The sequence below is a fragment of the Phyllostomus hastatus genome, unplaced genomic scaffold (genome assembly GCF_019186645.2).
Source record: "Phyllostomus hastatus isolate PE091 unplaced genomic scaffold, TTU_PhHast_1.1 phas_contig_304, whole genome shotgun sequence".
Classification (NCBI taxonomy): Eukaryota; Metazoa; Chordata; class Mammalia; order Chiroptera; family Phyllostomidae; genus Phyllostomus; species Phyllostomus hastatus.
The window spans coordinates 1,137,786-1,162,482 of NW_025333845.1; the positions used below are offsets into that span (position 1 = coordinate 1,137,786).

The window sequence follows — 24,697 nt, forward strand, 5'->3', positions numbered from 1 at the left end:
CATTCTTTGTTGCCTTTTGCTCCTTTTTTGCCTTCTTTTATATTATTTAGTATGACTACATTTTATTTTCTAGCTTAGCACTCATGCAAAAAAAAATAATGCTCTATTTTTAAAAAATGCCCTGGCTGATGTGGCTCAGTGGATTGAGCATTGCCTTGTGAACTGAGAGGTCACTGGTTTGATTTTCAGTCAGGGCACATGCCTGGGTTATATTTTAGATGAGGTTAATACTTAAACCAATAGACATTGGGATCCCACCAAATCCTGAATGAACATAGTCCACATTCCATCTCATTGGAAAAGCAGACTTTTCTCTTTGTTCTTGAGAATTTTCAACTCACTGAAAATGTCAGGCTGACCTGAGCAACAACACACTTCCCTACACAATTGTTAGGAAAACCCACAATTGTACTTCTGACTCATCGTATCACTGTGAATAGTAAGTCTTTAAAACTGAGTAAACAAAACTAATATAAATTCAATTTCAATGAAATAGAATTACTGCAGAAACATGGGGTGGGGGCAGGGGGATGGAGAGTTAGGTAGCTAAAAACGGTAAAAACATTTATTTTACAATTAGCTAAAAACATTTTAAATTATAATTCTTTCATCAAGTTATTTCTTAAAACAAAGTAAGGGTAATAAGGTTGAAAATAAAATAATATGTATTCTTAAAATCATTTATTTAAGTCACAGTTAGAGGCAAACAAAAAATGAAGAGACAGCATATGTGATTACTGCTTATGTGTTTAAAAAGATGGAATTTATTGAAAACATTTGTTGTTTAATTCTCACAAAATTGCATAAGGGCCATACAGGTCTTTTTTTTGAGGCATTAGTCATTTTATTTGGGATGACAGAAAAAAAGTGAATTAAGATTCTTTACTAGTGCATACAGGACATTGAGGAAAATATGCTTGACACAGGGCAAATTTTACACTCTGTTGTTGAATGAAGGCTATTGAAATAAAAAAAAGGGGAAGGCAGCAATAAAAAGTTGGTGAGAATAGTGCAGAAAAGCTCAGTGCCTTAGGTGCACCCAAGGCCAGAGGCACTACAAAGAAGTGGGTGAGGGTGCAAGAGCTTTAAGAGCTTGGTGAACACAGTGTCATGGGGACAGTACATGTCATAGGGCAGAAATATGGATACATTTCCTGAGAAAAGGAACATGAAGGGAATTTATAGATAAGAAACCCATGGTTTGTGACATTATAAAATGAGACAGTGCAAGCCTCATAGTCTAGGAAAACACCAACACGACGGGGAGGAACAGTCAGACTGAGGGCTACTTTGAAGAGATTAGAGAAGGAAGATTTTGCAAGAGCATTATATTTACATCCTTCTTCTAAATGTATAACCCAATAGCCACCACCTGTACAGGTTGTGACTGGCCCAGTGAGTGTAGATGGGATACCAACACTAAAAGGTTGATACCTCTGAACTTTTCTATCAACAAACATTCCATTGAGCTCATGCAACAGATTGAGGCTAGGAGATTTTTCAGAACACACCCCCAACATCCAGGTACGTTTGTCTGAGACATCTACCTCCCAATAATGTTTCCCTGATGTGATAGATGGTACACCAACTACACCATAATTGCTTGCCTGATGGAAGCAATTTTCTTGGTTAATACCAGTGTTGAAAGGGAATGCAAGTTGCACTTGTGGATTGCAGTAGTATTCATATCTCACTTGTCTAAGATCTGCAGAAATGGCAACATTTCGCCTGTCTTTGGGAGGGTCCAGGGTAATGTGATCTGTAGGAAAATTACAGGGTTTGGTGAGGGATATGATGTATTTGTACTTGTGACATTGTACTGGGATCTTGAGAATAACATGAATAGAAACTGGGAAGAACCTAGTCTTATTCTTCAGAATAGGTATAACACTGCTGAATCATAATGTGTGTGTGTGTTGAGGGGGAGGGATCTTGGGTCTTAAAACAAGGGACATAATAGGAAACCCAAAATTCTGAAAGAGAATGAGGGCAGAGGCTTCATGATACAGTGATTTTTCCTTACCCCAATAGCGGCGCACATCTGTCAGCTCTGAAATGAAAAAAAAATACATAATATTAAGTATAAGCAAAGGAGTTAGCACTAGAATCTATTTCCTCTCCAGGTGAGGGGAGAGACTGGGGGCTATGTGTGATAGTAAGTGGCAGAATGAGAGATGAATAGGACAGCTGCTCACTCCCCATTAAATATGAGCACATGATACCCCTCCTTTTTTGTCTCCTCTATCCACATTTAGAAACTAAACTCTCTTCCCTCTTTAACTCCCACCATCACAAGAACCCCACAGCCACCCACTTGCTCAGCATTCCTCACCATCGAAGACTTGTAGCATCCCATTCAGGTCAGGAACTCGAAACACTCTCCTTTGTTCCTTGGAGAGAATTTTTGGCCTCTTCAGAGTGAAGGTCTGACTACTAGGATGACAAAAAAAAAGATCCCTACATTTTTTGTCTCTCCAAAACTACTGAATTCTGTGTATTCAACCCATTAAGCACTTAAGCCTCCTTCCATGTAGACCCTGAGAAAGGAAAGAATAGACACCTGACCCTGTAGCCAAAGGAAGTGCTTATGTCCAACTTTTCAGTACATACTGTGTGTTCTTAGGAAGGCCTTGACCTTGCAGTACAGTTTATTCCTTTCAAAATGATAACTAACCAATATGTCTCTAACTCCTCGAATCATATAAATTTACATGATTTTTTTAAAAAAGGAAACTTTGGTTTGTAAAAATAAAATAATGTGAGGAAAAGTCACTGAATGGATGTGAGGGATATTGCACAAAAGTGAGATTGCAGAACCTAGCTCCTAGTTGTTTGAGATACATCAAGTGAGGGAACACTCTCTGGAGGGCATCAAGACCTTTAAAGTCTGTTCCCCAGTGGGGAGGCCCTAAGAATACATTTCAGGTTTTCCGGGGCAAATTGTAATACTTGGAAAAGAAGACATTATATATACCATACTAATAGTGGTCTAAATTTCATGGGTTTGAAGAGCTTGCTGCAGCCAGGTAGGTGTGCAAATTTAGATAAAAAGGTGTGGCCCTTTCATTTTGGCTTCAAAAATGCATGACCAAGAGAGATCAATTGTTTGCACCAGGACCAAAATATTCTTTGAGATTGAGGTCTGTTTTTGAAAAATAAAGAGAACCATGTAGAAGTACTAGATCTCTCCTATTCCCAGAATAGAAATTTAAATATAAAAGAGTTATCTCCAATTCTGGGTATTTGGCAGATAAAGAAGACATAGCCTACCCACAATAGATCAAGCAGCTATGAAATACTCATTTAAATATAGGCACACTGGGTGAGTAAGGTTTCCAAAATCACATGGATATGATGCTGCAACGTCTCATCCCTAAGTGCTACTGTCACAAACTCTGCAACTCCCCCAGCCTAAATTCCTTACCATAGAATCTTGTCCAGTCTCAACAGTTATATAACATGCAAACCATAATATGTGAAATAAATTTAAGATAAAACTGCACCCAGATTTTTCTTCCTTTAGTAATATTTTATTCTAATTAAACACCAAATAATTTTAGGGTTTCCAGCCAAGATGGAGGCATACGTAGATGTGTTTTGCTTCCTCACACAACCACAAGAAAGTTAACAACTAATTTAAAAACAAAAAACAACCAGAGATTCCAGAGAATTGAACTGTATGGAAGTCTGACAACCAAGGAGTTAAAGAAGAAACGTTTATCCAGACTGGTAGGAGAGGCAGAGATGGGAAGATGGGGCAGTGAGGACATGTGAAAAGATGGGAGCTGGCAGACCAAGATATCCTATATTCGTATGCAGATAAGCCAGGAGGAACAACTGGGGAGTGAGATAGACTACATAACCCAGGGTTCCAGTGTAAGAAACTAAAACTTCTACACCTCTGTATGTGAAAACCTGTGAAGGTTGCAGCATCAGGAAAAACCCCCAGTCTCACAGGGAGTTTTTGGAGGGGCCTATGGGACCTTAGAATGTACACAAGCCTGCCCACCCAGGAATCAGCCCAATCTGCTTGTGGGAAGTGGGGGAAGTGATTGAGAGTGGAGTGAGAGCCAAGCAAATGGCAATGTTCCCTCTCTGACCCCTCCCCCACATAGAGCACCACAATGCAGTGAAGTGGGTTGCCTTGCTCTGGCAAATACCTAAGGCTCCTCCCCTTACAATGTAAATGGTGGGCAGAGACAAAGAAATATGGCCCAAATGAAAGAACCCATCAAAACCCTAAGAAAAGAACTAAGTAATGAGTAGGGAGCCAACTTATCAGATGCAGCATTCAAAACACTGGTAATCAGGATGCTCACAGAAATGACTGAGTATGATCAAAAATAAAGAAAGAAGTGAAGGCTATACAAAGTGAAATAAAGAAAAATATACAGGGAACCAACAACAAGGGTGGGTAGCACCCTTCCCAGGGAAAGAAACTGGGACTCTGTTAGGAACTGCCCTGCCTGGTTTCAGGAGCTGTAACCACCCCCTCCCCCCACCCATGGCTAAGGCTGAGTGAACAACCTTTGGACCATAAGCCACTAAAGAGGCAAAGCTTATTTCCCTGGCAGGGGTGCTACCTCTGCACCTTTTACTTTACCCTGCCTGGCCCCCAATGCTTGATTGGCTAGCCAATGACAGGTAAGATTCCTCAAGGAAAGGATGACCTAAGACAGGCACGATCACAGGGGGCCCCTAGGGAAGGACGTCGGGGGTACAGAAAAGAGGTGATGGACCCTCACCCCTTGGCTTTGACATAGCCTGAGTCCTCATTCTGTTTGCAAGAAGTCTCCTAGTCTCTTGGCTGCCTTACTTCTCCTACCTGACTTAAGCCTGAAATAATGCGAGTGGTGGTGGGTGCAGCCCTGTACTGAAAAGGGCAGGTTCCCTAGGGCAATCAGGCCTAAGAAAGAATATGTAAAATCCTGTGAAACCTGCTTTGTTTAGAAGCTCTCAATTAAATGATGAGGGTCCATGCAGGAAGTGAATTTGTTCCCCAAAGTTTTATGGCCCTTTAGCTATCTTATCCTAACTCAAAATAGGCCCCCAGAGTTCTTTGAATGTTACCTATTGTTTAATCATTTCTGCCTGGCAAAGATTGATGAGCTTTATGTATACACCTTGTATTCATATGTAAATTGTATCCAATAAAAGCTTGTCAAGGAAAGGGTCAAGCACTCTACTCTTGAGAGGGTGGCCGAGGCACTCTGAGGCTTGCTCTCCCTTTTAGAAAGAAGTCACACTGTCCCTTTTCCTCCACAGGGCTCAGTAATCCACGTGAATTTATTTCATCTCATCCATAACGCTGTGGACACTGTGGGCTGGTATGCATGTCAGGACTCAGATCAATGATTTGGAACAAAATAAATAAATAAACATTCAGCCAAAACAGAATGAAGAAACAAGAATTAAAAAAAAAATTAGGAGAGGCTTAGGGACCTCTTAAACATCCCCACATCTGAATCATAGGGGTGCCAGAAGGAGAACAAGAAAAATTAAAAACTTATTTGAAAAAATAATGACGGAAAACTTTCCAAATCTGGTGAAGGAACTAGACATGCTAATCTAGGAAAACACAGAGAATCCCAAAGAAGTTGGATCCAAGGAGAAACACACCAAGACACATCATAATTAAATTACCCAAGATTAAAGATAAGGAGAGAATCTTAAAAGCAGCAAGAGGAAAGGAGACAGTTACCTACAAAGGAATTGCCATAAAACTGCCAGCTGCTTTCTCAAAAGAAACCTTACAGGCAAGAATGGGCTGGAAAGAAGTATTCAGTCATGAAAAGCGAGGACCTACAACCTAGATTACTCTACCCAGCAAAGCTATGATTTAGAATTAAAGGGCAGATACAGTGCTTCCCAGATAAGGTAAAGTTAAAGGAGTTCATCATCACTGAGCCCTTATTATATGAAATGCTAAAGGGTCTTATCTAAGAAAAAAGCAGATCAAAACTATGTAGTAAAATGTCAACAAACTCACAACTATCAACAATTGAACTCCCCCCTCCCCCCCCCAAAAAAAAACAAACTAAGCAAATAGTTAGAACAGAAATAGAATCACATAAGTGGAGACACATGGAGGGTTATCAGTGGAGAGGTGGAGGGGGGAGAATGGGAGGAAAGGTACAGGGATTAAGAAGCATAATTGTAGACACAAAATAGACAGAGGGAAGTTAAGAATAGTATAGGAAATGGAGAAGCCAAAGAAATTATATGCAGGACCCATTGACATGAACTAAGGTGGGGAATGCTTGAGGGAGGGGGGTCCAGGTGAGGGGGATGAAGAGGAGAAAAAAATGGACAAAGTAATAGCATAATCAATAAAATATACTTAAAAAACCACCAAATAACTTTAATGGCTTTAAACCTTATTTGATAGCACAAACGGTTCATCTCTGATCTCCCACACATACCTTTCCAAGATGCCATTCACATCCTAAAGAGAAAAGAGAAAATGTAAGTCAATAAGTAATAAGCCTCCTCACTTACAAAGCTTCACCTCATCCCCACCTCCCCATAATATGATGGGAATAGATATGGTCCCAATGTGAGCCCAAGTTAAAGACAAGACCCAGGTCACTTATTCCAAAATGTTCAGTTAAAGTTGCCAGGTTTCCTACAAGTTAGAAAGAATTTTGACCCTTGTAGAAGCACAGCATGATCTTCCAGTACTTGGTGATAAGACTTAAAAACTCGGAGGAAAATATCAGGTCCAAGATATTTTCCCTATTTTTCATAAGGCTCCCCCTAAGATGATTTGAATAAGTCATGGTTGTTCATTTATTCAATGTGAATATAAAGCATTGTATTATTATTTGTCAAGAATTATGCCATAATTGGGAGAAACAAAGATGAGTAATTATAATATTCCTCAAGAACTTGACTTCTAGTAAGGGTACTAGCAAACAAGTGTATTAATGTACGCTCTTTTCAAATCTCTCGTCATTTTATACAATGTCTATAATTGACCTCATTCACTCCCTAAATTAAACACTACACGTACAATTGATTTCCAAACCTTTATTTTTACTCAGTTTTGACTCTTAAATGCAGGATAATATATTTCCTAGAAAAGAAGCACAGAAACCAGTAACTTAGGATGTCTCAAATGGACCTTACGCTTCACCAACCAAATTGTCTCCTCCCTTACACCCCTTTGTCTATGTTACCAATATCCACTCAGTCACTGTCCTCAACATTACAATGCTTACTGACATTTCATTCTCTACCAAGCCAATTTAGTCCACGCCGTTATCAGTTTTAGTCATCTGAACATATTTACCATCACTGATTTATTTTTTCAATGCATATGTTCCAATACATTTGTTCTTTTTATCTCAGACTAACTTCTTCCATGACATCAAAAAGCAGGCCAACTTATGGGTCTATACACAAAAATTTACTTTGCTGTCTGTGTTAGGGCTTTGTTGTTGTATATTACAAAAGCCATGAAAAGTGGATGAAGTAGAGAAGAGGAATTTGGGGGACAGTTGTGATTTTAATCAAATTTTAGTTTTGAAGCTCCAACATTGTCATCAAGATCTGGTCTATGTCATTCTCCAATTCTATTTATGCTTCTATGTTGACTTTATCCTCAGTTCATGAAGAAAACATGTATCTCCTCTAATAAATTCCTGAAAAAAAAATAGAACTTGTCTTCCCAGTTACATCAAATTCCAAGGTCCTTATGGCACTGGCTTGCACTGGATCAAATGCCCATGTTAAACCATCATTGTGTTGTTGCTGAAAGAATATAAAGCGATGTCAGAGGCTAGTATCCATATTTTATTGGAATTAATTTAGTATTAATCTGAAGTAGATCATGAGAAAAAAGGACGCATGTTGTAAATAGAAAAGCAAACACCACAAAAGTAGAAAATAGTAAAACTTAAAATTTTATACTAAAAATATCTGTTTAACTCAAAAGAAGCTTGTCAATGAGAAAGAGCACAGTTAAAACAGCAGGCAATATGTAGAAGCAAATAAGAATATAACTTAAATAGGGCTACATCAACGATTGCATTAAATTTTATTGTCTTAATCCACCTATTAAAAACAGAGGTTGACAGACTAGATAAAAAGCTATTACAATTACTGCTATCTACAACAGATGTGTTTTGTATTCAAAGATACAAATATGGCAAAATTAAAAAGATAGATTTCTCATTTAAATGGTATAGTAGGTAAATGCTGTGCTCATCTCTTCCAGCAACCACACAAAGACAAGCTGAACAGAACTCCTCTTATAACTAAAGATATAAAGAAGAAGCCATCTCAAGAGTGGTGGAAAGGGCAGAGACTAAGCTTGCTGGTACCACGCCCACATGTGGAGGTTAAGAATGGGAGAAATATCTTGGCTGCAGAGGTCCTACTGAGGAACCAGGAGTCCCAGTCTCAGAGCAAGCTGGGACAGGAGTATCAAGAGGAATCCCCACCTGATTTGGCTGTGAAAATCAGCAGTCTCAGTCCACATGTGATGAAGGGCTGCTGCAAACCAGGTGTCTCCTTAAAGGGAGCTAGAACAGTGTGATTCCCTCACAAACACTTGTCCTATGCCTCAGAGTATGGGCAGAATCTAACAAAGGCCAGCGACATTCAGAGAGAAACTGAATTGTCTGGCTTCAGGTGGAGGGTTGGATGGGAAACTCTCCCAAACACTAAAGTACCAACAGGTGCCATTTTACTTTTGTTGAGCCCTGCCCTCACACAGCCTGCAGTCCCAGGTCAATGCCAAATCTGAGTCTTCATTAACCTGGCTAACACCACTCTTGCTCCATTCTAGTGATTCTCTGAAACCACCAAACACAATTAAAACCTCTAGCCAAATCTCTTTCAGAAATACAGGGACACCTACCAGCCAACACCCTAACTTTCCTAAAACTTCTTAAGGGTCCACAAATAGCAAACAAGCAGTGGCTGAGTTCAGACGCCCTTTAATTCTTGCTAAGCAGTTGCAGACAGACAATAGTATCATCTGACCTTGGTTAACCACAACACCTCTTCAAGGCATCTCCAAGCCCAGAACAGGCAAACACCAACCCCTCGACTCCATGTAGTTTGTATCAGGTGACACTGGGCCACACACAGGCAGTGGCTGACCTTGGCCTACACCAGAGTCCCTCCCAAGGTCCCAAACCAAAAAACCTGGTGGCCAGCTTCAGAATACACCAGAGCACGACCCAACTAGCACCACAAATGACACACCCAAAGGGCAGATTCAGCAGGCACTAGAGACCTGCTAAAGTGAATCCACTCCACTGAGTCAGCACCGTTACAATAGCTTGTTCACTATAGCCAATACTATTCCTCACAGCCACTCAGCCTGAGGGTCAGTCCCACCCACCGGTCAACAGTAATCAAGCTCAACTACAACAGAAGATACACACAACCCATACAAGCAAAACCCCTGGAGCACCCAGTTCAGATGAACAGGGACACTGCAAAGGACACTGACTACATAAGGCCATTCTGCCAAGATGAGGAGATTTGGCAGATATACATAATACATAGAAATAACCATGGGGAGGCAGCCAAAATGATGACACAAAGAAACATGTCCCAAATGAAAGGTCAGGACAAAAATTCAGAAAAATATATAAACAGAATTGAGGCAAGCAATCTACCAGATAGAGAATTCTAAACTCTGGTTAATAAGGATGTTCACTGAACTTAGGGGAAGAATAGATGATCTCAGTGAGAACTTCAGCAAAGATATTGGAAACATAAAAAATAATAGAAACCAGCCCTGGCTGGCGTAGCTCAGTGGATTGAGCGCGGGCTGGGAACCAAAGTGTCCCAGGTTCGATTCCCAGCCAGGGTACATTCCTGGGTTGCAGGCCATAACCCCCAGCAACCACACATTGATGTTTCTCTCTCTCTCTCTCTCTCTCTCTCTCTCTCTCTCTCTCTCTCTCTCCCTCCCTCCCTCCCTCCCTTCCCTCTCTCTAAAAATAAATAAATAAATAAAATCTTAAAAAAAAAGAAATGAATATGGGCTTTTTTAAAAAAAATAATAGAAACCATTGAAATCCCCAGTGAGAAATGAAGACTACAAAGAGAGAATCTGAAAAGCATCAAGAGAAAAGCACTTAGTTATCTCTAAGGGAGTTTCCATAAGACTATCAGCTCATTTCTCAATGAAAATTTTTCAGGCAAGAAGAGACCGGCATGAAATATTGAAAGTGATGAAAAGCAATGACCTACAACCTAGATTTATAGGCTATTGTTTAGAGTTCAAGGAGACATAAATAGCTTCTCAGAGAAGAAAAAGCTGAAAGAATTCATCACCACCAAACAGTATTACAGCAAATGTTAAAGGGACTTAAGAACAAGAAGGAAGAAAATCAAAGATATAAATATATAAAGAGGGTAAATGGTAATGGAAAAATAAAGTAAAAAGTTTTAAAACATATAAATAAAGAAATCATCAAGAATGTAGATGAAATGTCCAACAGTATGAACCAGGTTTACCTAACTGTCATCTATAGACCCTGCCACCCAATGAATACACAACACATTTAAAATTAAATTTATGTAATAATTTTGGGCATGCAATATTTTAAGCAATAAACATGCATCAATACATTTAATAGTTTTAAATCCTAAAATATGTTTTCTGATTAGAAAGAAATTAAATATGAGATACAGCAGAATAAAAATTTTATACCAAGTGTTTATAAATTAAACAAGAGTTTCAAATATCCCAAGAGTCAATAAAGTAATCAAAAAGGAAATCTGAAAATAGGAATTGAATTTAAAAGGTAAATAAACCAAATGGGGAATATAATTTTTAAATGCATTTATATATTAAAAACTTTAACAGAAAAGATTATATGCACCCCAATGTTCATAGCAGCACAATTTACAATAATCAAGGGCTGGAAGCAACCTAAGTGTCCATCAGTAAATGAGTGGATCAAAAAACTGTGGTACATTTACACCATGGGATTCTATGCAGCAGAAAGAAAGGAGCTCCTACCCTTCACAACAGCATGGATGGAACTGGAGGGAATTATGCTAAATTAAATAAGCCATGTGGTGAAAGAGAAATAGCATATGATCTCACTTATAATTGGAACCTAATCAACAAAACAAACAAGCAAGCAAAATACAACCACAGACATTGAAATTAAGAACAAATTGACAGTAACCAAAGAGGAGCAGGGAGTGTGATAATAGGGGATAATAAGGGAAAGGCCATCAAGGAACATGTATAAAGGACACATGGACAAAGCCAAAGGGGGTAGGTTAGAGAGTGGGATGGGGGGATGGGTGGGGTAGGGGGGTATGGTGGGGTGAAAATGGAGACAACCGTACTTGAACAAAAATTTTAAAAAGATTCAAATCAGTGGTCTAAATTACCACACTAAAAAACTATAAAGGGAAGAATAAATTAAACACAATAAGCACACAAACATACAACACACAAACAAATACACACATACTCATATATGCATGTGCATACATATCTAAAAACACAAAGGAAACTATATAAGAGCAAAATCAATTATATAAAAACATTAAAAATAGTTAGATTCATAAAACAATATAGTTTATTCTTGAAAAACATCAATAAATTTAACCAAACATAACTAAATTGACAAAAAATAAAATAAAATCATTGAAATTGGGATAAAAGAGGGGCAATTACTGCAGTACTGTAGAAATAAAAGAAATTCTAAGGGATTATGGTGACTAACATCATGTTTACAAATCAGACACATTAAAGTGGACAAATTTCTACAATGATGTACATTATGAAAAATTGACAAATGCCATATGATCTCACCTTTAACAGGAATCTGATCAACAAAACAAACAAGCAAGCAAAATATAACCAACAACACTGAAATTGAGAACAGTCTGACAGTGACCAGAGGGGAGAGGGGGAGGGAATTTCAGGGGAAGGGAGGAAGGGTTTGAAGGAACCAATATAAAGGACACATGGACAATAACAAGGGGGAGGGGGTGGAGATGGGAGAGAGGTGGGGAGGACTGAGAGGGTGGACTGGGAGGGGGTAACAGGCAGAAAACTGTACTTGAACAACAATTAAAATTAAAAAATGAAAATAAATGTCTTTAATTGCTGCATGAAACTTAAAAAAAATTGACTGAAGAAATATTTTTTTAAAAAAGAAAACCTAATACAAGTAAAAAAGTTAAACTTTTCCAAAAAGAAAGGCCCAGAGTAAGATGGTTTCAGTGGTGAATCTATTGAATCATTAAAGAAATACTACCAATTCTTCATAACTGTTTGTTCAGAAAAACACAGAAGTAGGAGAAAAATCTCAACTCATTCTAAAGAAAAAAATCTTGGATCATGAAGAGGTATCACAAAAATATTGTATACCCATAGATATATGGGCCTATAGAATATAATTAAACACAATGGACCTTTTATCCATAGTCAAATTTTTGCACTGAAATTGATACATTAATTTAAAAAAAAACAAGATTTTTCCTTGTTACTCATGCACACAATTATTCCTATAAACTCTGAAATGCAGGAAAATTTTACTGGAAGACCAAGGGAACCTCAGTGTCACCACCAGAAACAGCACAGCCACACAGCAGTGCAGGAAATTTAGTGTTCATTTTCCTCAAGTTCAGATGCTGAGGCTTCTTCCCAAGTCTTACCTGCAGCATCTTCATCGTTGACCCCTGTAACCGAAGCTCCAGCTCAGAGATGAGATCTCTCAACAACAGGCTCTGCTGGACCTGCTCACTCTCAGACTGTTCCAGGACATGGAAAATATATCTCTTTTCCTTCTCCAGCTTTTTCACTTCTTCTTGCTCCTTGTTGTACAGGATGTCTCTCAGTTTTTTAAAACAATCCTGGGCACTTTGGACCTCACTTTCTATTTGATTCTTCAGGAATCAAAAAGAGAGAGGAACTCAGGCTATCAGGCAGAGACTGGGAGCCAGAATAAAGAACTATTTGATTTGGAAGTTCTCACAGGGAAGGGAGATGGAAGCAGGGGAGCAATGCCGGGGGGGGACTATATTTCCTATAGGGAGTAATATTTCCTATTACTTTCTCTTAATCACATTCTAAAATATTGGCCTCTAATTTGCGTTATTCAGGCCAACCCTGCACCACAATGGGACCCTGGATGTGGTTCAGCTTTCACATAGCTGTGTAGGACTGTCATGCCTCCTGCATTACTCATGACCTCCATCCTCAGCCTAACATTGAGAACCAGAGGACAGAGCCATGAGACATTGGCAATTGTTTTCCCCTGGAAGAGTTAAAGGCTCAAAATAATGACAAAAATGAACAGAGAAGTCACTAGCTATCCTTACCAAAGAGGCTGTCTATGAGAATCACTAACTTACAAATATCTGTGTTAATTTGTGACAGGTTCATTTTCAGTCCCAATCCCTCTCAGGGAAAGGATAAAGAATGATTAATCAATAAATCTGGACATACTGACTGTCAGGGAACAGGAGGAAGGGAGCTCCTTGGGACTAAAATCCACCCAAATCCTATCTAACTCCCTCAAGAAGTATCTCCTACCTCCCAGGAAGTTCTCTCTTCTCTGATGTCAGCGCCAAACTTCTTAACTTTCTGCTGTTCAGCCCTCAGCCTGTCCAGAGCTGCCTGGAGTTTCTCCTGTGAAGAGGAACCACATCAGAGTCAAGCAAGCTATGGGCATTTTCAGCATCAAAATAGAGGAAAACTGGGGAAAAATCAGGCCAATCTCTGAAGAAACTATAGTATACAGTAACTATGAAACAACAATTAGAATCTGTGACTTAAAGGAAACCTGATGTGGTGAATATTTTCTCTAAGATTCAGGTGATAGAAATTACCATTCCCATATCAGGAGGAGACTGATTCCCTGTGTCCTTGAAGAAGAAACCTGATCCTGCAGTAAGGAAAGAACTTAGACATGAATCCACCCAGCTGCCCACTTACCCTTCCTGTTCAAAGGGGCAAAGACAGCTTTGCTTAGACACTAAACCTCCACTTATTACCACAAGCTATAAAAATATCAACTTCTGGTTTTGAATCTGCACATCATTTTGTAATTGTGTGGAATGCACAGAAAAGTCCTTCTGACCTTGGAAGCTGAGCATAGGGAGAAATGTGATCACAGGCCTCAAGAATACATTGGCAAGGTAATTAGAGCCAAATGCAAAGCAGAAATTTCCCATCAAATACTATTTTCTGTCCTGTCTTTGCTCCATCCTGGTCTGTTACCTTGTACTCCTGAGCAACCTCCTCCGTGAGGAGAGTGTGGTGATCCCGGTGTTCTTGAGACCTCTCACAAAGCCAGCAAATGAACTTCCCATCCTCCTTACAGAAGAGCAGGAGTTTCTCTCCATGGCGCTCACAGAGATCTGTCTTTTGCTCCTCCTCTAGGCTCAACTTGACGTTTTGAAGCATCTCCACTATGTTGGCCACATGCCTATTAGGCCGCAGGTTCCCAGGCTGGTACCTGATTCGGCACACAGGGCAGCTACTCTCTCCTTCTTCACTGACCATGGACTCTGTGTTGTTTGCAGTGATGCAGGCTTGGCAGAAGGTGTGCCCACAGTCCAGGCTCAAGGGTTCTGTCAAGAGCTCCAGGCAGATGGGGCAGGTCACCTCCTCCCTCATGTTCACCAGGATTCCTGAAGCCATCGCAGCTGTTCCCCTACTCCTACTTGTCCTGATGTCCAAAGTTTCTCTTGTTCACAGATCCTGACTTTATATCAAAGTTTAAAAGGAAGCAGAGTAAGAGAGGTAGGAGTAAATCATGATAACTGTTTAGAAATCAAAGTGGGCAGTGACCAAAATTGAAGGAAAAAAAATAATAGAAACAAGGAAAAAAGTTGGAAACCTGGTTATAAAGGTTTTGCATAAAAATTTCAAACACTTAACTTCTGGATCATCTCAAATGACAAATTATAACTTTATATATGAAACTGTTGTTATTTTTATTATTTTACTAAAAAAAAAAAAAACAATGACCTGACATCTTTTCTACCAAAGTCCTTTTATGACCCTCCATCTCTCTTGATTCTTTCTTCCTAAGCCATACGATCCCTTGATGATAAAAGCACCAAGCCACTCATGCTTCCTGGATTTTATACCAGCTCTTCTCTCAGCAGGCAGTGCTACCCCTAATATCAGTAGGACTCACTCTCCTCCTGTCATGTTTGTTTATCAGAAAGACCTGCTTTCATTTGCTTGTTTACAGTTTAACCATTGTCATCACTTGTTCCACATTTACAACTTCTCGTATTATCATGACATACTATGTGACAATGTGTTTGCACACGCAGCAAAAGTAAAGTATCAGATGTATACATAGAAATAGTAAGTGAATTAAGAAAATCATTATCTTCAATACAGAGAGTTGAAATGAAACTAGTATTTGGGATCTCCCTTCAGAGATGTATTCCTACTCCACTGAATCAACCAATGACAAACTGAGGAAAGATCATTCAACAAATTATCACTGACAATGAATTACATGCTAATAACTGGGTTAATACTCAAACACCACGGTGAGTCTAAACAGAGAGCTTAAACCACTAGGACCTTGACATTCACTTGGAAATAAGTAGTAAATTAGATAATTCAGTCATATATATGTGCAAATGAGATGATGTAAAAAATGCTGAAAGAGAGATGTGCATTCTGTTGGGAAATCCAATAATGGGGGCAGATAAAGGGTTGTCCAATAATTCCATCTTGAAAACATAAAGGTTGAATTGACCAATGAAAAAGATGAAAAAACTGAGGGAGAGGAAAAAAAAAGTATTAGGTAGAGGAAATGACCTGTTAATGGAAGATATATATCACCTTGTCTTAGTTTGTAAATGCTAGTATGGCTTGTGTACACAAAACTTCCAGCCCTTTGATATCACACAAGCCAGTAGTGACCATGATATATGGCATTTTCCCAATATGTAACATTTAGGTACTCTTTTCCAGGAGCAAAAGATATTATCCATATTTTCCCACCAGAGAACACAGGGAACATGATTGGCTCTGCACTTTGTGGGTTGTACAATGTTAGTTGGAGTAGCTGAAAGAGAGGTTCTGTGGATAGTTACCTCGTAAGGTGATCTGATCATATATTCCTAACTGGACAAGTCACCCTCAGGCACACAACTTCTTTGCTCAAAGAATTATGTTTGCCTTAAGCAAGGCCTGTCTGTTGTTTCTGTGCATTTAGGTTTAGCACACCTTCGAAATGTCCCATTTTTAGACCTCAGAAGTGTGACCACCCTCAGGAGAGCACATAATCTTGACTATCCTGTAATTCCTGCCTTTCTTTTGCCAACTTTTGTGTAATATTCCTCACTATCCTGCTTAATTCCAAATGTATAAAAGAAGTTGAAAACTGCCTTTCTAGAAGTATTTTTCTCAGTCTGTTATGGTCTTGCTTCCAGGCATATCGTCTGTTTGGCTCAAATAAATTTTTTAAAAAACTCTCTCCAAGTTCTGACATTTTTACTTTGACAGTGGAGTTGGGAAGGTGAGTAGGATGCATGCACTGTTGCCCAGCGGAGAGATGATGACAGCTTTTAGGACAAGGAGATGGAAAAAAAAACAGAGAACAGGGGATGAGAGAGTGAGACATACTGTGAAGTAAGAAGACAGGAGGGGAGTTAGATCATGTGGGAACAAAGGATCAACATCAGGTCCAGGCTCTTTATTCCTGTAAAGGTAATATTGGCTTATTCATCAAGTAGGCTGGGTTTTGCTGTTGTTTTTCAGAGGGTTGGGGCCAGGGGCACCTACCAGGTCACAATAAAGTGGAAGGTTGGCTGCCTTGCAAGGCAACATCACAGACAGTAAAAATGAACAAATGTGTAAAATACATTTGGACTACAGAGACTTTACATGGCCTTTAAACACCAGTTATCATAGACCTTAATTGTCATAAGTGACATGTAACTCATAACTTACTATGCTTCTTTTAGGCCCCCGGAAGTTGTGTTCATGGGCTTTCACAAGGTAATTGGTTCTCTGTAATTACTAGGCTTACATAAACAATGGTAGTTTTGTAAGTGGCAAAAATGGCACCAGTTTTTAACCAGTGGAGTCAGACTGGACCTTGGTTCAACAACCTTGGTACTTGAGTTCTGGCTAAGAGAAGCATTCAAAGCCAAGACTCAATTATAAGAAAGAATTTATTTAGAAAATCACAGAGGTAGAAGGGAACTGTAGGAGAGATGGCTCAAGAAACAAGTTACAGAGGCAAAAGTAGGGCCCTTGGAGCTTAAGAGGGGAGAGAGAGAGGAGAGAGACATGTGCCTTGAGAGATGAAAGAAAAGAAAGAAAGGTTCAGGGTGGAAACAGGAGGGAGGCGGGGAGGGCTGGGGGATGGGCTGGGATGGGAGTAAAAGGCAGAAGACTGTACCTGAACAACAATTAAAAAAAAACTGAACAACAATTAAAAAAAAAGGTTCAGGCATGTTCAGGTGAGAGCGTGAGAGCCCTGGAAAAGAAGGGGGTGAGGAAAGCTTCAGGTTTGCTCCATAGAGAGAGAGCCTCACTGGGTCCTCAGTCCTGGGGGCTTTTTTCTGAATTCTCAGGGGAGGATCTCAATAGAATATTCACCAGCTTTCTCCATGTGTCTCCTCAGGGTCAAGTTTTCAACATATTGGTCAGCACTAGAGGACGGGGGTCATTAGTCACTGCAGCTGGTCTGGATGTTATCCATGGCATTGCTCTGCCTGGCCTTGCTGCCTTTCTGGGCCTGGAGCTGAAACACACCTGGGGCCTAGATGTTATTTCCAGTGGTTAGCAGGTGGTTGTACAAGAGACAGTAGTTTTGCTATTGCTAGGTACCTGGGGCTTTCCACCCTGGTGATCCTCTGTACCTGGCCCATTATTCCTATTCTGCTCATGCTCATCTTAGTGCTTACTAAAATTTCACTCATATCCTTAGTCTGGCTTCTTAGAAGACTGAAGTGACAGGAAAAAGTACCTCCTGTATCTGCAAAAGATATCACTGAGAGCACACCTGAAGAACCATGCCAGCAGGCCCTGTCTCCTATCCCCAGAGTCTATCTGTCCTCCCTAAGATGGAGTAAAAAATGCAAACAAAAATTAACTTCGAATGGTAATAAAGAATAAAAATTATGTATTGGAGCAAAAGGAGCTGCAGCCTGGAAACACAGATTCGGGTAGCAACACAATTGTGTTTCCCTCCACAAAGGGGAGATCAAACTTTATAAATCCAATTTCCACCCAGAATTCCATTTAGATATGTTCTATGTAAATGAGATATCTAAATAGCAGAGTTTGTTCTGGGGCTCTTCCCTGTGCACAGAGCAGCCCCCTGTTTGCAAATAACTTTATCATGGTCTAGTTAGGTTACATTACACATCCCCTTCTATTTCTTCACCCTCTCAGCCTAACTTCCCCACAACACACTCTTGCCACCTTTATGATTCTTAATCACTTAGGACAGGTTTCATCATTTCCTTGAAGACTCTACTCAAAATCATCTTCCCACACTGAGACTTCATCTGAAATCTATTTAAAATTGCAAAGCTTTTTACCAATGGTTTACAGATAACTTGTCCTGTTGTAACCCTTTTGATTTATTATTGTTGTTCTTTCAATGTTTTACATTTATAACATAGTAATTTTTATTTTCTTTTATAACACCTTTCTCTTTCTGCATGTTTACTTTCTCTTTCATGTCTGGAGATATAATTTTTGTAGGTACTTAATATTTATTGTAGGTTTGATATAAGTTAATACAGTTTATACCACAGGTACGCGCACTTGTTCTTGTGGTTTTAATGAAATATGTTCAACATTTATAAATATTTATTTTGTCCTGTACTTGGGACTTCTGATAACTCCTGAGGAGCCAGTTAATACAGATTAGATATGGACATGGTGCATGTATAATGCACAGACTCCTGACTTCTGAAAAGAAGGAGAAAAGGAAAATACACATCAAAACATATGTGAAAGAGATATCAAGGTACAAAATGATCAAAGGTGAAATTAACATGGAGTTCTTTTGACTTTTAGTCCAGATGGCAGTGTAGGTATACACGGTGCTCACATCTCCCACAGGGGCATAAAAATTAAAACTAAACTACAGAACTACCACCATTCGGAATTGCCTGAAACCTAGATGAACAGAAGTTCAGTAACTAAGACTATAAAAAAGCAGCCACACTGAGACTGGTAGGAGGGGTGGAGATGAAGAATGGGCTGGTCCCACACCCACATGTGGCAGATAAAAATTTTGGGGAAATCTCAGCTTCAGAAGTCCTTTCTGAGAAACTGGGGATATTATCGACATACCAGAACTTTCAGCCCAGGGTTCAAGTACCAGGAAGAGAATTCTCCATAACTTCTGGTTGTGAATAGCAGAGGAGATGTTGGCTGATTGAGATGGAGGTTCCTGAAGTCCCAGGCTCCTCCTTTTAAAAGGGCCTATGCACAAACTTATTTGAACTTACTACCTCTGAGCGCCAGCATGGGGGCAGCAGCTCCAAAAGTGCCAGGAACATATGAGGAGGAACTGAATTGTCTTTCTTTCAGGATGAGGGGAGAAGGAGCAGGTTTCTCCCCAACAGAAGTTCTGGTAGAAGTTGCTGTTACTTTGCTGTGCCCTCACCTCACAGAGCTGGCAGATGGGTACCATATCTGAGTATCCATAAGTGTGGCTAACACTGTTCATCCAGCCCTGGTGATTCCCTGAAACCCCACCCAAAACAACTTTTGGCCCCACTCAACCTCATCCAGAGGCATTTCCATAGAATCAATCTGTATGGCTCATGCCACAGACTTTCCTGAAATTGCTCCAACAAGCAGCATCTGACTTCTGTGTACTCTGTACCATTTGTGAAGACAACACAGTCCCAGCAAAAGCATCACCTGGCCTTGGTTCACCCGTTTGGACTCTCAGGTACCTCCAATCCAGCAAAAGTAGCAGTCATCTGCAGATCTCTTTGCAACCCATGCCAGATGGCCCATTGCAGGGTACAGGTGGCAGCTGATCTTGGCCAGTACCTGCCAGGAGGCCCCAGAGACAGTATACCCAGTGGATAACTTCAGATCATGCTGAAACACCAGTCAACCACCACCATAAGCAACACATTCAAGGATGCACTTGGTGGGTACATGAGCCCTGCTGAAAAATGTCCTGCTAATGGGGTGTGCCCAGCATAGCAAATTCTTCACAGTAGTCTCAACCAGTCCTCCCATCCTATGGGCCTGGGACTAATCCCACCCACTGATGTTCCAACATCATTAAGGCTCAACTACAGCAGAAAGAAGCACACAACCCACATGGTAGGTACACATGGTATACTCAGCTCAGGTGATAAAGGAAGCTAAGCTACTGGGTTCTATAGGACTCCTATTACACAAGGCCACTCTACCAAGCCAGGGAGATGTAACAGCTCTGCCTAATACATAGAAACTCACACGTGGTGGTAGTGGTAATTAGGAGACAAGAAAACATATCACAGATGAAATAACAGAACAAAACTCCACAAAAAGAACTAAACAAAATGAACAAGCAATCTAATAGATGCAGAGTTCAAAATACTGGTTATAAGATTGCTCAGTGAGTTTAGAGGAAGAATAGATGACCTCAGTGAGAACTTAAAGAGATAAGACACATAAAAAAAGGAGAAAGAAAACCTAAAAAAAACCTAGTCAGAAATGAAGAATAGACTAAATAAAATAAAGAATACATTACAGGAAATCAACAGTAGAGTAGATGAAGCAGAGAATAAAGTCAGTGATTTGGAAGATAAAAAAGAAGGAAACACCCAATCAAAACAGCAAAAAGAAAAAATATCTTAAAAATGAGGACAGTGCAATACAAGGAACCTCTGGGACAACTTTAAGCAAAACAACATTTGCATAATTGGAGAGCAAGAAAAGAAAAGAGAAATTGAAAACATATTTGAAAAAATAATGGCTGAAAGCTTTCCTAACCTGGTGAAGAAATTCAACATACAAGTCCAGGAGCTCACAGAGTCTCAGACAAAATGTGCCCAAAGAGGCCCACACCAAGACACATCATAATTAAAATGCCAAATGTTAAAGACAAATAGAGAATCTTGAAAGAGCAAGAGAAATGCAATTAGTTAACTAGAGGGGTACTCCCATAAGACTGTCAGCTGATATATCAACAGAAACTTTGTTGGCATTGGCATGGAAATTGCATACTGATGAAAAGCAAAAGCCTACATTCATTCTTACTTTACCCAGCAAAAATATTTGTTTTAGAATTGAAGGTCAGGTAAAGAGCTACCCAGAAAAAAAAAAAAAGCTAAAGAAGTTAATCAAGTATAAAAACATCTTCTTTAAAGAGCAGAATAAAAAATATAAAAATTATGAATAGTAAAATGGCAATAAATACATATCTATCAATAATTACTTTGAATGCAAAGGTATTAAATACTCACAGTGATTGACTCTTATATATACTGTTACCAAGGGACTCACTTCAAATAAGAAGACACGCACAGACTGAAAGGAAAATAAAAACAAATGAAAAGTTGTGATAGCAATATTTCTACCAGACAAAATAGGCTTAAATATCAAAGCTATGAGAACAGATAAGGAAGGACCCAACAATTCCACTTCTGTGTATTTATTTGAAGAAATCCAAAACACTAAATCCAAAAGACATATACATCCATGTGTTTATTGCAGAATTATTTACAATAGCCAAGATATGGAAGTAAAGTAAACAGTCTCTATTGAAAGATGAATGGATAAAGGAGTGGTGCATACATAGAATGAAATACAATTCAACTATAAAAAAGAATGAAATCTTGCTATCTGCAACAACATGGATGGACCTAAAGGATATTTTGCTGAATTAATAAGCCAGACAGAGAAAGACAATCACCAAATGATTTCACTTGTATGTAGAATCTAAAACACACACAAAAAAAAACAAAATAAATGATCAGGAATAACAATAGACTCACAGATACAAAGAACATTTTCAAGGGGATATAAAGTACATCATAGAGAATAGAGTCAATAATTGTATTAACTACATATGGTGTCACATGGGTACTAGAATTATCTGAGGGATCCCTTTTTAGGTTATGTAAATGTGTAATCATGATATTGTACATTTGAAGCTAAACATCAACTCTAACTTTTTTTATGCTTTAAGACAAAGAATAGAGGTTTTTTTTTTTCCCAGAAAAATTACCAAATCCATTTCTTAGCTTACTGCAAGGGAAAATTGAGTTAGGGGTTGACGTAATAAACAATAGAAGGGTATGTCTAGATGATAAACAAAAACATCAAAAACAGGAAGGAACACCAGAGGGTCATGGGATACACTGAAGTAAGAATAAGCCATGGCACTCAGGGGACAACAAATTCCCTGTGCCTGGTCCCCAAAGAAATAAGTGACCACATGGGAGCTACAGAGATTGGCAGCAACCTGATCATCCAACCTCTCATCAGGCTTGCCAAAGGGCTAGGCAATTTATCAGGGAGATTGTGCACAGCTTCCCAAAAGTTACCAGGACAAGAGTACAACAATAGCAATAGAAGGGGTGATTCCTGGCAAGTTCCTGAGACCCGTCTCTCACACATGCATTCAGATAGTGGCTCTCATTTCACCTGTACCTAACAAGAGCTTTTGCTTTATGAAGAGGGAAAAGAGGGCTCCATCAAAACAGATTTCACTGAGGAGAAAAAGAGGAAAGGATTATCTGCCTGATGGCGGGTGGGGGTGGGGGAGAGTATTCTGTTTCAAATTGACAAGGTAGAAAGTCAAAACTACAGAATAAGAAGAAGATGACGGTAACACAGCCTGGGGAAATAATGGTCCTTCCAAGGAACAAATAAGACTCTACCCTTCTAAACCTCACTTCTTTAAAGGTCACTCTTCCCCAGACTAAATGTTCCCCTTCTGCCACTTCAGCAAAAACCCGCCCAAGCAGAGCCAGCTCAGAACTACCATTAAAGACACCAAACACACTCAATATCTTCCCTCAAAGCCTCCTCCTTCCTCCTCAGAAACTGGCCCACTTACCTTCAGAAGTACAGGAGTCTAAATTCAGTGGAGAAGATCAGGTGTAGGACTAGTCAAGATTCACTCATCAAGCCAGAGTTCAGCTCTCCAAGGAGGAGCTCCCCACAGGAACAGGAAGAGAAATGAAAGTTAAATTCAAAACAAAAAAAGCAGAGCAAAATTTAATAACACTGCCACCTAATGGTACTTTTGGGAAGTTAATGCCTCAGTATGTTCTAGCACCTACATCAGCTGGGCACTCAACCACTGTATTTTATTCCTTATGCAAATTATTCTAGCAGAATATTTCAATGATTAATAAGAATGTGCATTCTAATGATACATTCTACAGCTTGTCTGAATACTCAGAATTTTAATTTAATCCTATAACAATTAGTTAATGTCCTAAACTATTTACTAAGAATAAAATCATGATCCAGAAAGCCTGGGTACCTTCCCTTTATAATACAGAGTGTGATCGGTGTTACAGCTCTGTTAAATTGAGCTGAGTGGTAGCAGCTGTCATTGTGCAAGGTAAAAATGACATTTTAGAAAATATTCTCTTTTTTTTCCCCCTAAATAGCAGCTACAAAGAGCTATAAAGAGCTGCTATTTAGAAAAATGTTGAGCCTACTGGAAAAATGTTTCCACAACACAATTGAATATTTTTATTTTTTATTGATTGATTTATAGAGAGAGAGAAAGAGAGAGGAGAGAAAGAGAGAGATTTGTTGTTTCATATATTTATACATTCTTTGGTTGCTCCATTTTTGTGCCCTAACCAGAGATGGTACCCACAACCTTGGCATATCAGGATTACACTCTAACCAACTGGACTACATGCTCAGGGCAATAGCACTGAATCTTAGGAGTCCACCGGTTAATTACCAGTTTTTGTTCCTGACCCAGGCAGGAGAGGTGAGAAAGCCTTCCTGACATAATGGTGGTACACCTGTGCCAGTGACATGTTATCAGCAACTGGCACAGTTGTAGATAATGAAGAACATAGAGGTTAACAGATGGTGCTCTTCAAGTATAGTCTTTCACCAGGTAACACACACCTCCATGATTGCTCAATTTCCCCACTTCCTGTGTGAAACATTTGTTCCTTTTTAAACCATCCACCAAAACCAGAACTTATAAAATGAATAAAATGAAGGTACAGCTAATGAATTACATAGTACTGTCTCTCCAAGGCACCTACAAGCTCAGCACAGGTAACCACCAACCTCACATCTCTTTGTAGCCTCTAACACGTGGTACTGGGCCAGACACAGGCAGTGGCTGACCTTGGCCTACACCATAGCCCCCCCACAAGAGGCCCAAGAACCAACAAATCTGGTGGCCAGATTCAAACCATACCTGAGCACCAACCAATTAGCACCACAAATGGCACTTCCAAAGGGTGTACTTAGCAGGTACTAGAGTCTCACTAAAATGATCTCACCATGGAGTCAGCTTGTTCACTGTAGTAAATGCTATTCCTCATAGCCACTCATTCTGAGGATCAATCCCATCCACCAACTTACCAAGAGCAATACAACAAAAGAGACATACAACCCACAGAAGCAACACCCCTGGAGCACCCTGTTCAGGTAAAAAGAAATACTAAAGGACACCTACTATACAAGGCCACTCTGCCAAAATGGAGAGACTTGGCAAATATATATAATACATAGATATAAACATGGGGAGGCAGCCAAAATATCAGGACAAAACTT

At 39.5% G+C, this 24,697-nt stretch overlaps 1 protein-coding gene across 2 annotated transcripts; it reads right to left on the bottom strand.

The window, feature by feature from the left end:
- Positions 1-734: 734 nt before the first annotated feature.
- LOC123819199 (tripartite motif-containing protein 5-like) lies at positions 735-23,125 on the bottom strand. 2 transcript variants are annotated; one of them, XM_045839495.1, is made up of 9 exons: positions 22,998-23,125; positions 21,400-21,463; positions 14,213-14,699; positions 13,526-13,621; positions 12,646-12,876; positions 6,423-6,445; positions 2,333-2,433; positions 2,024-2,050; positions 735-1,759 (listed from the first exon to the last, which is right to left on the bottom strand). In XM_045839495.1, the coding sequence occupies exons 3-9, from the start codon at positions 14,633-14,635 to the stop codon at positions 1,086-1,088; spliced, it is 1,575 nt and encodes a 524-aa protein (XP_045695451.1). In that variant the 5' UTR covers positions 14,636-14,699; positions 21,400-21,463; positions 22,998-23,125; the 3' UTR covers positions 735-1,085. The 2 variants fall into 2 exon arrangements, with proteins under 2 accessions (XP_045695451.1, XP_045695452.1); XM_045839496.1 differs by having other exon boundaries at positions 14,213-14,757.
- Between the last annotated feature and the right edge of the window lie 1,572 nt (positions 23,126-24,697).

Excerpts from the sequence above, each read along its gene's own strand:
- LOC123819199 (XM_045839495.1), bottom strand. The coding sequence starts at position 14,635 with ATGGCTTCAGGAATCCTGGTGAACATGAGGGAGGAGGTGACCTGCCCC. Across the intron at positions 6,446-12,645 it reads CAACGATGAAGATGCTGCAG|GATGTGAATGGCATCTTGGA; the intron begins GTAAGACTTGGG and ends TTTTCTCTTTAG. Across the intron at positions 2,434-6,422 it reads GTGAATGGCATCTTGGAAAG|TAGTCAGACCTTCACTCTGA; the intron begins GTATGTGTGGGA and ends TTGTCATCCTAG.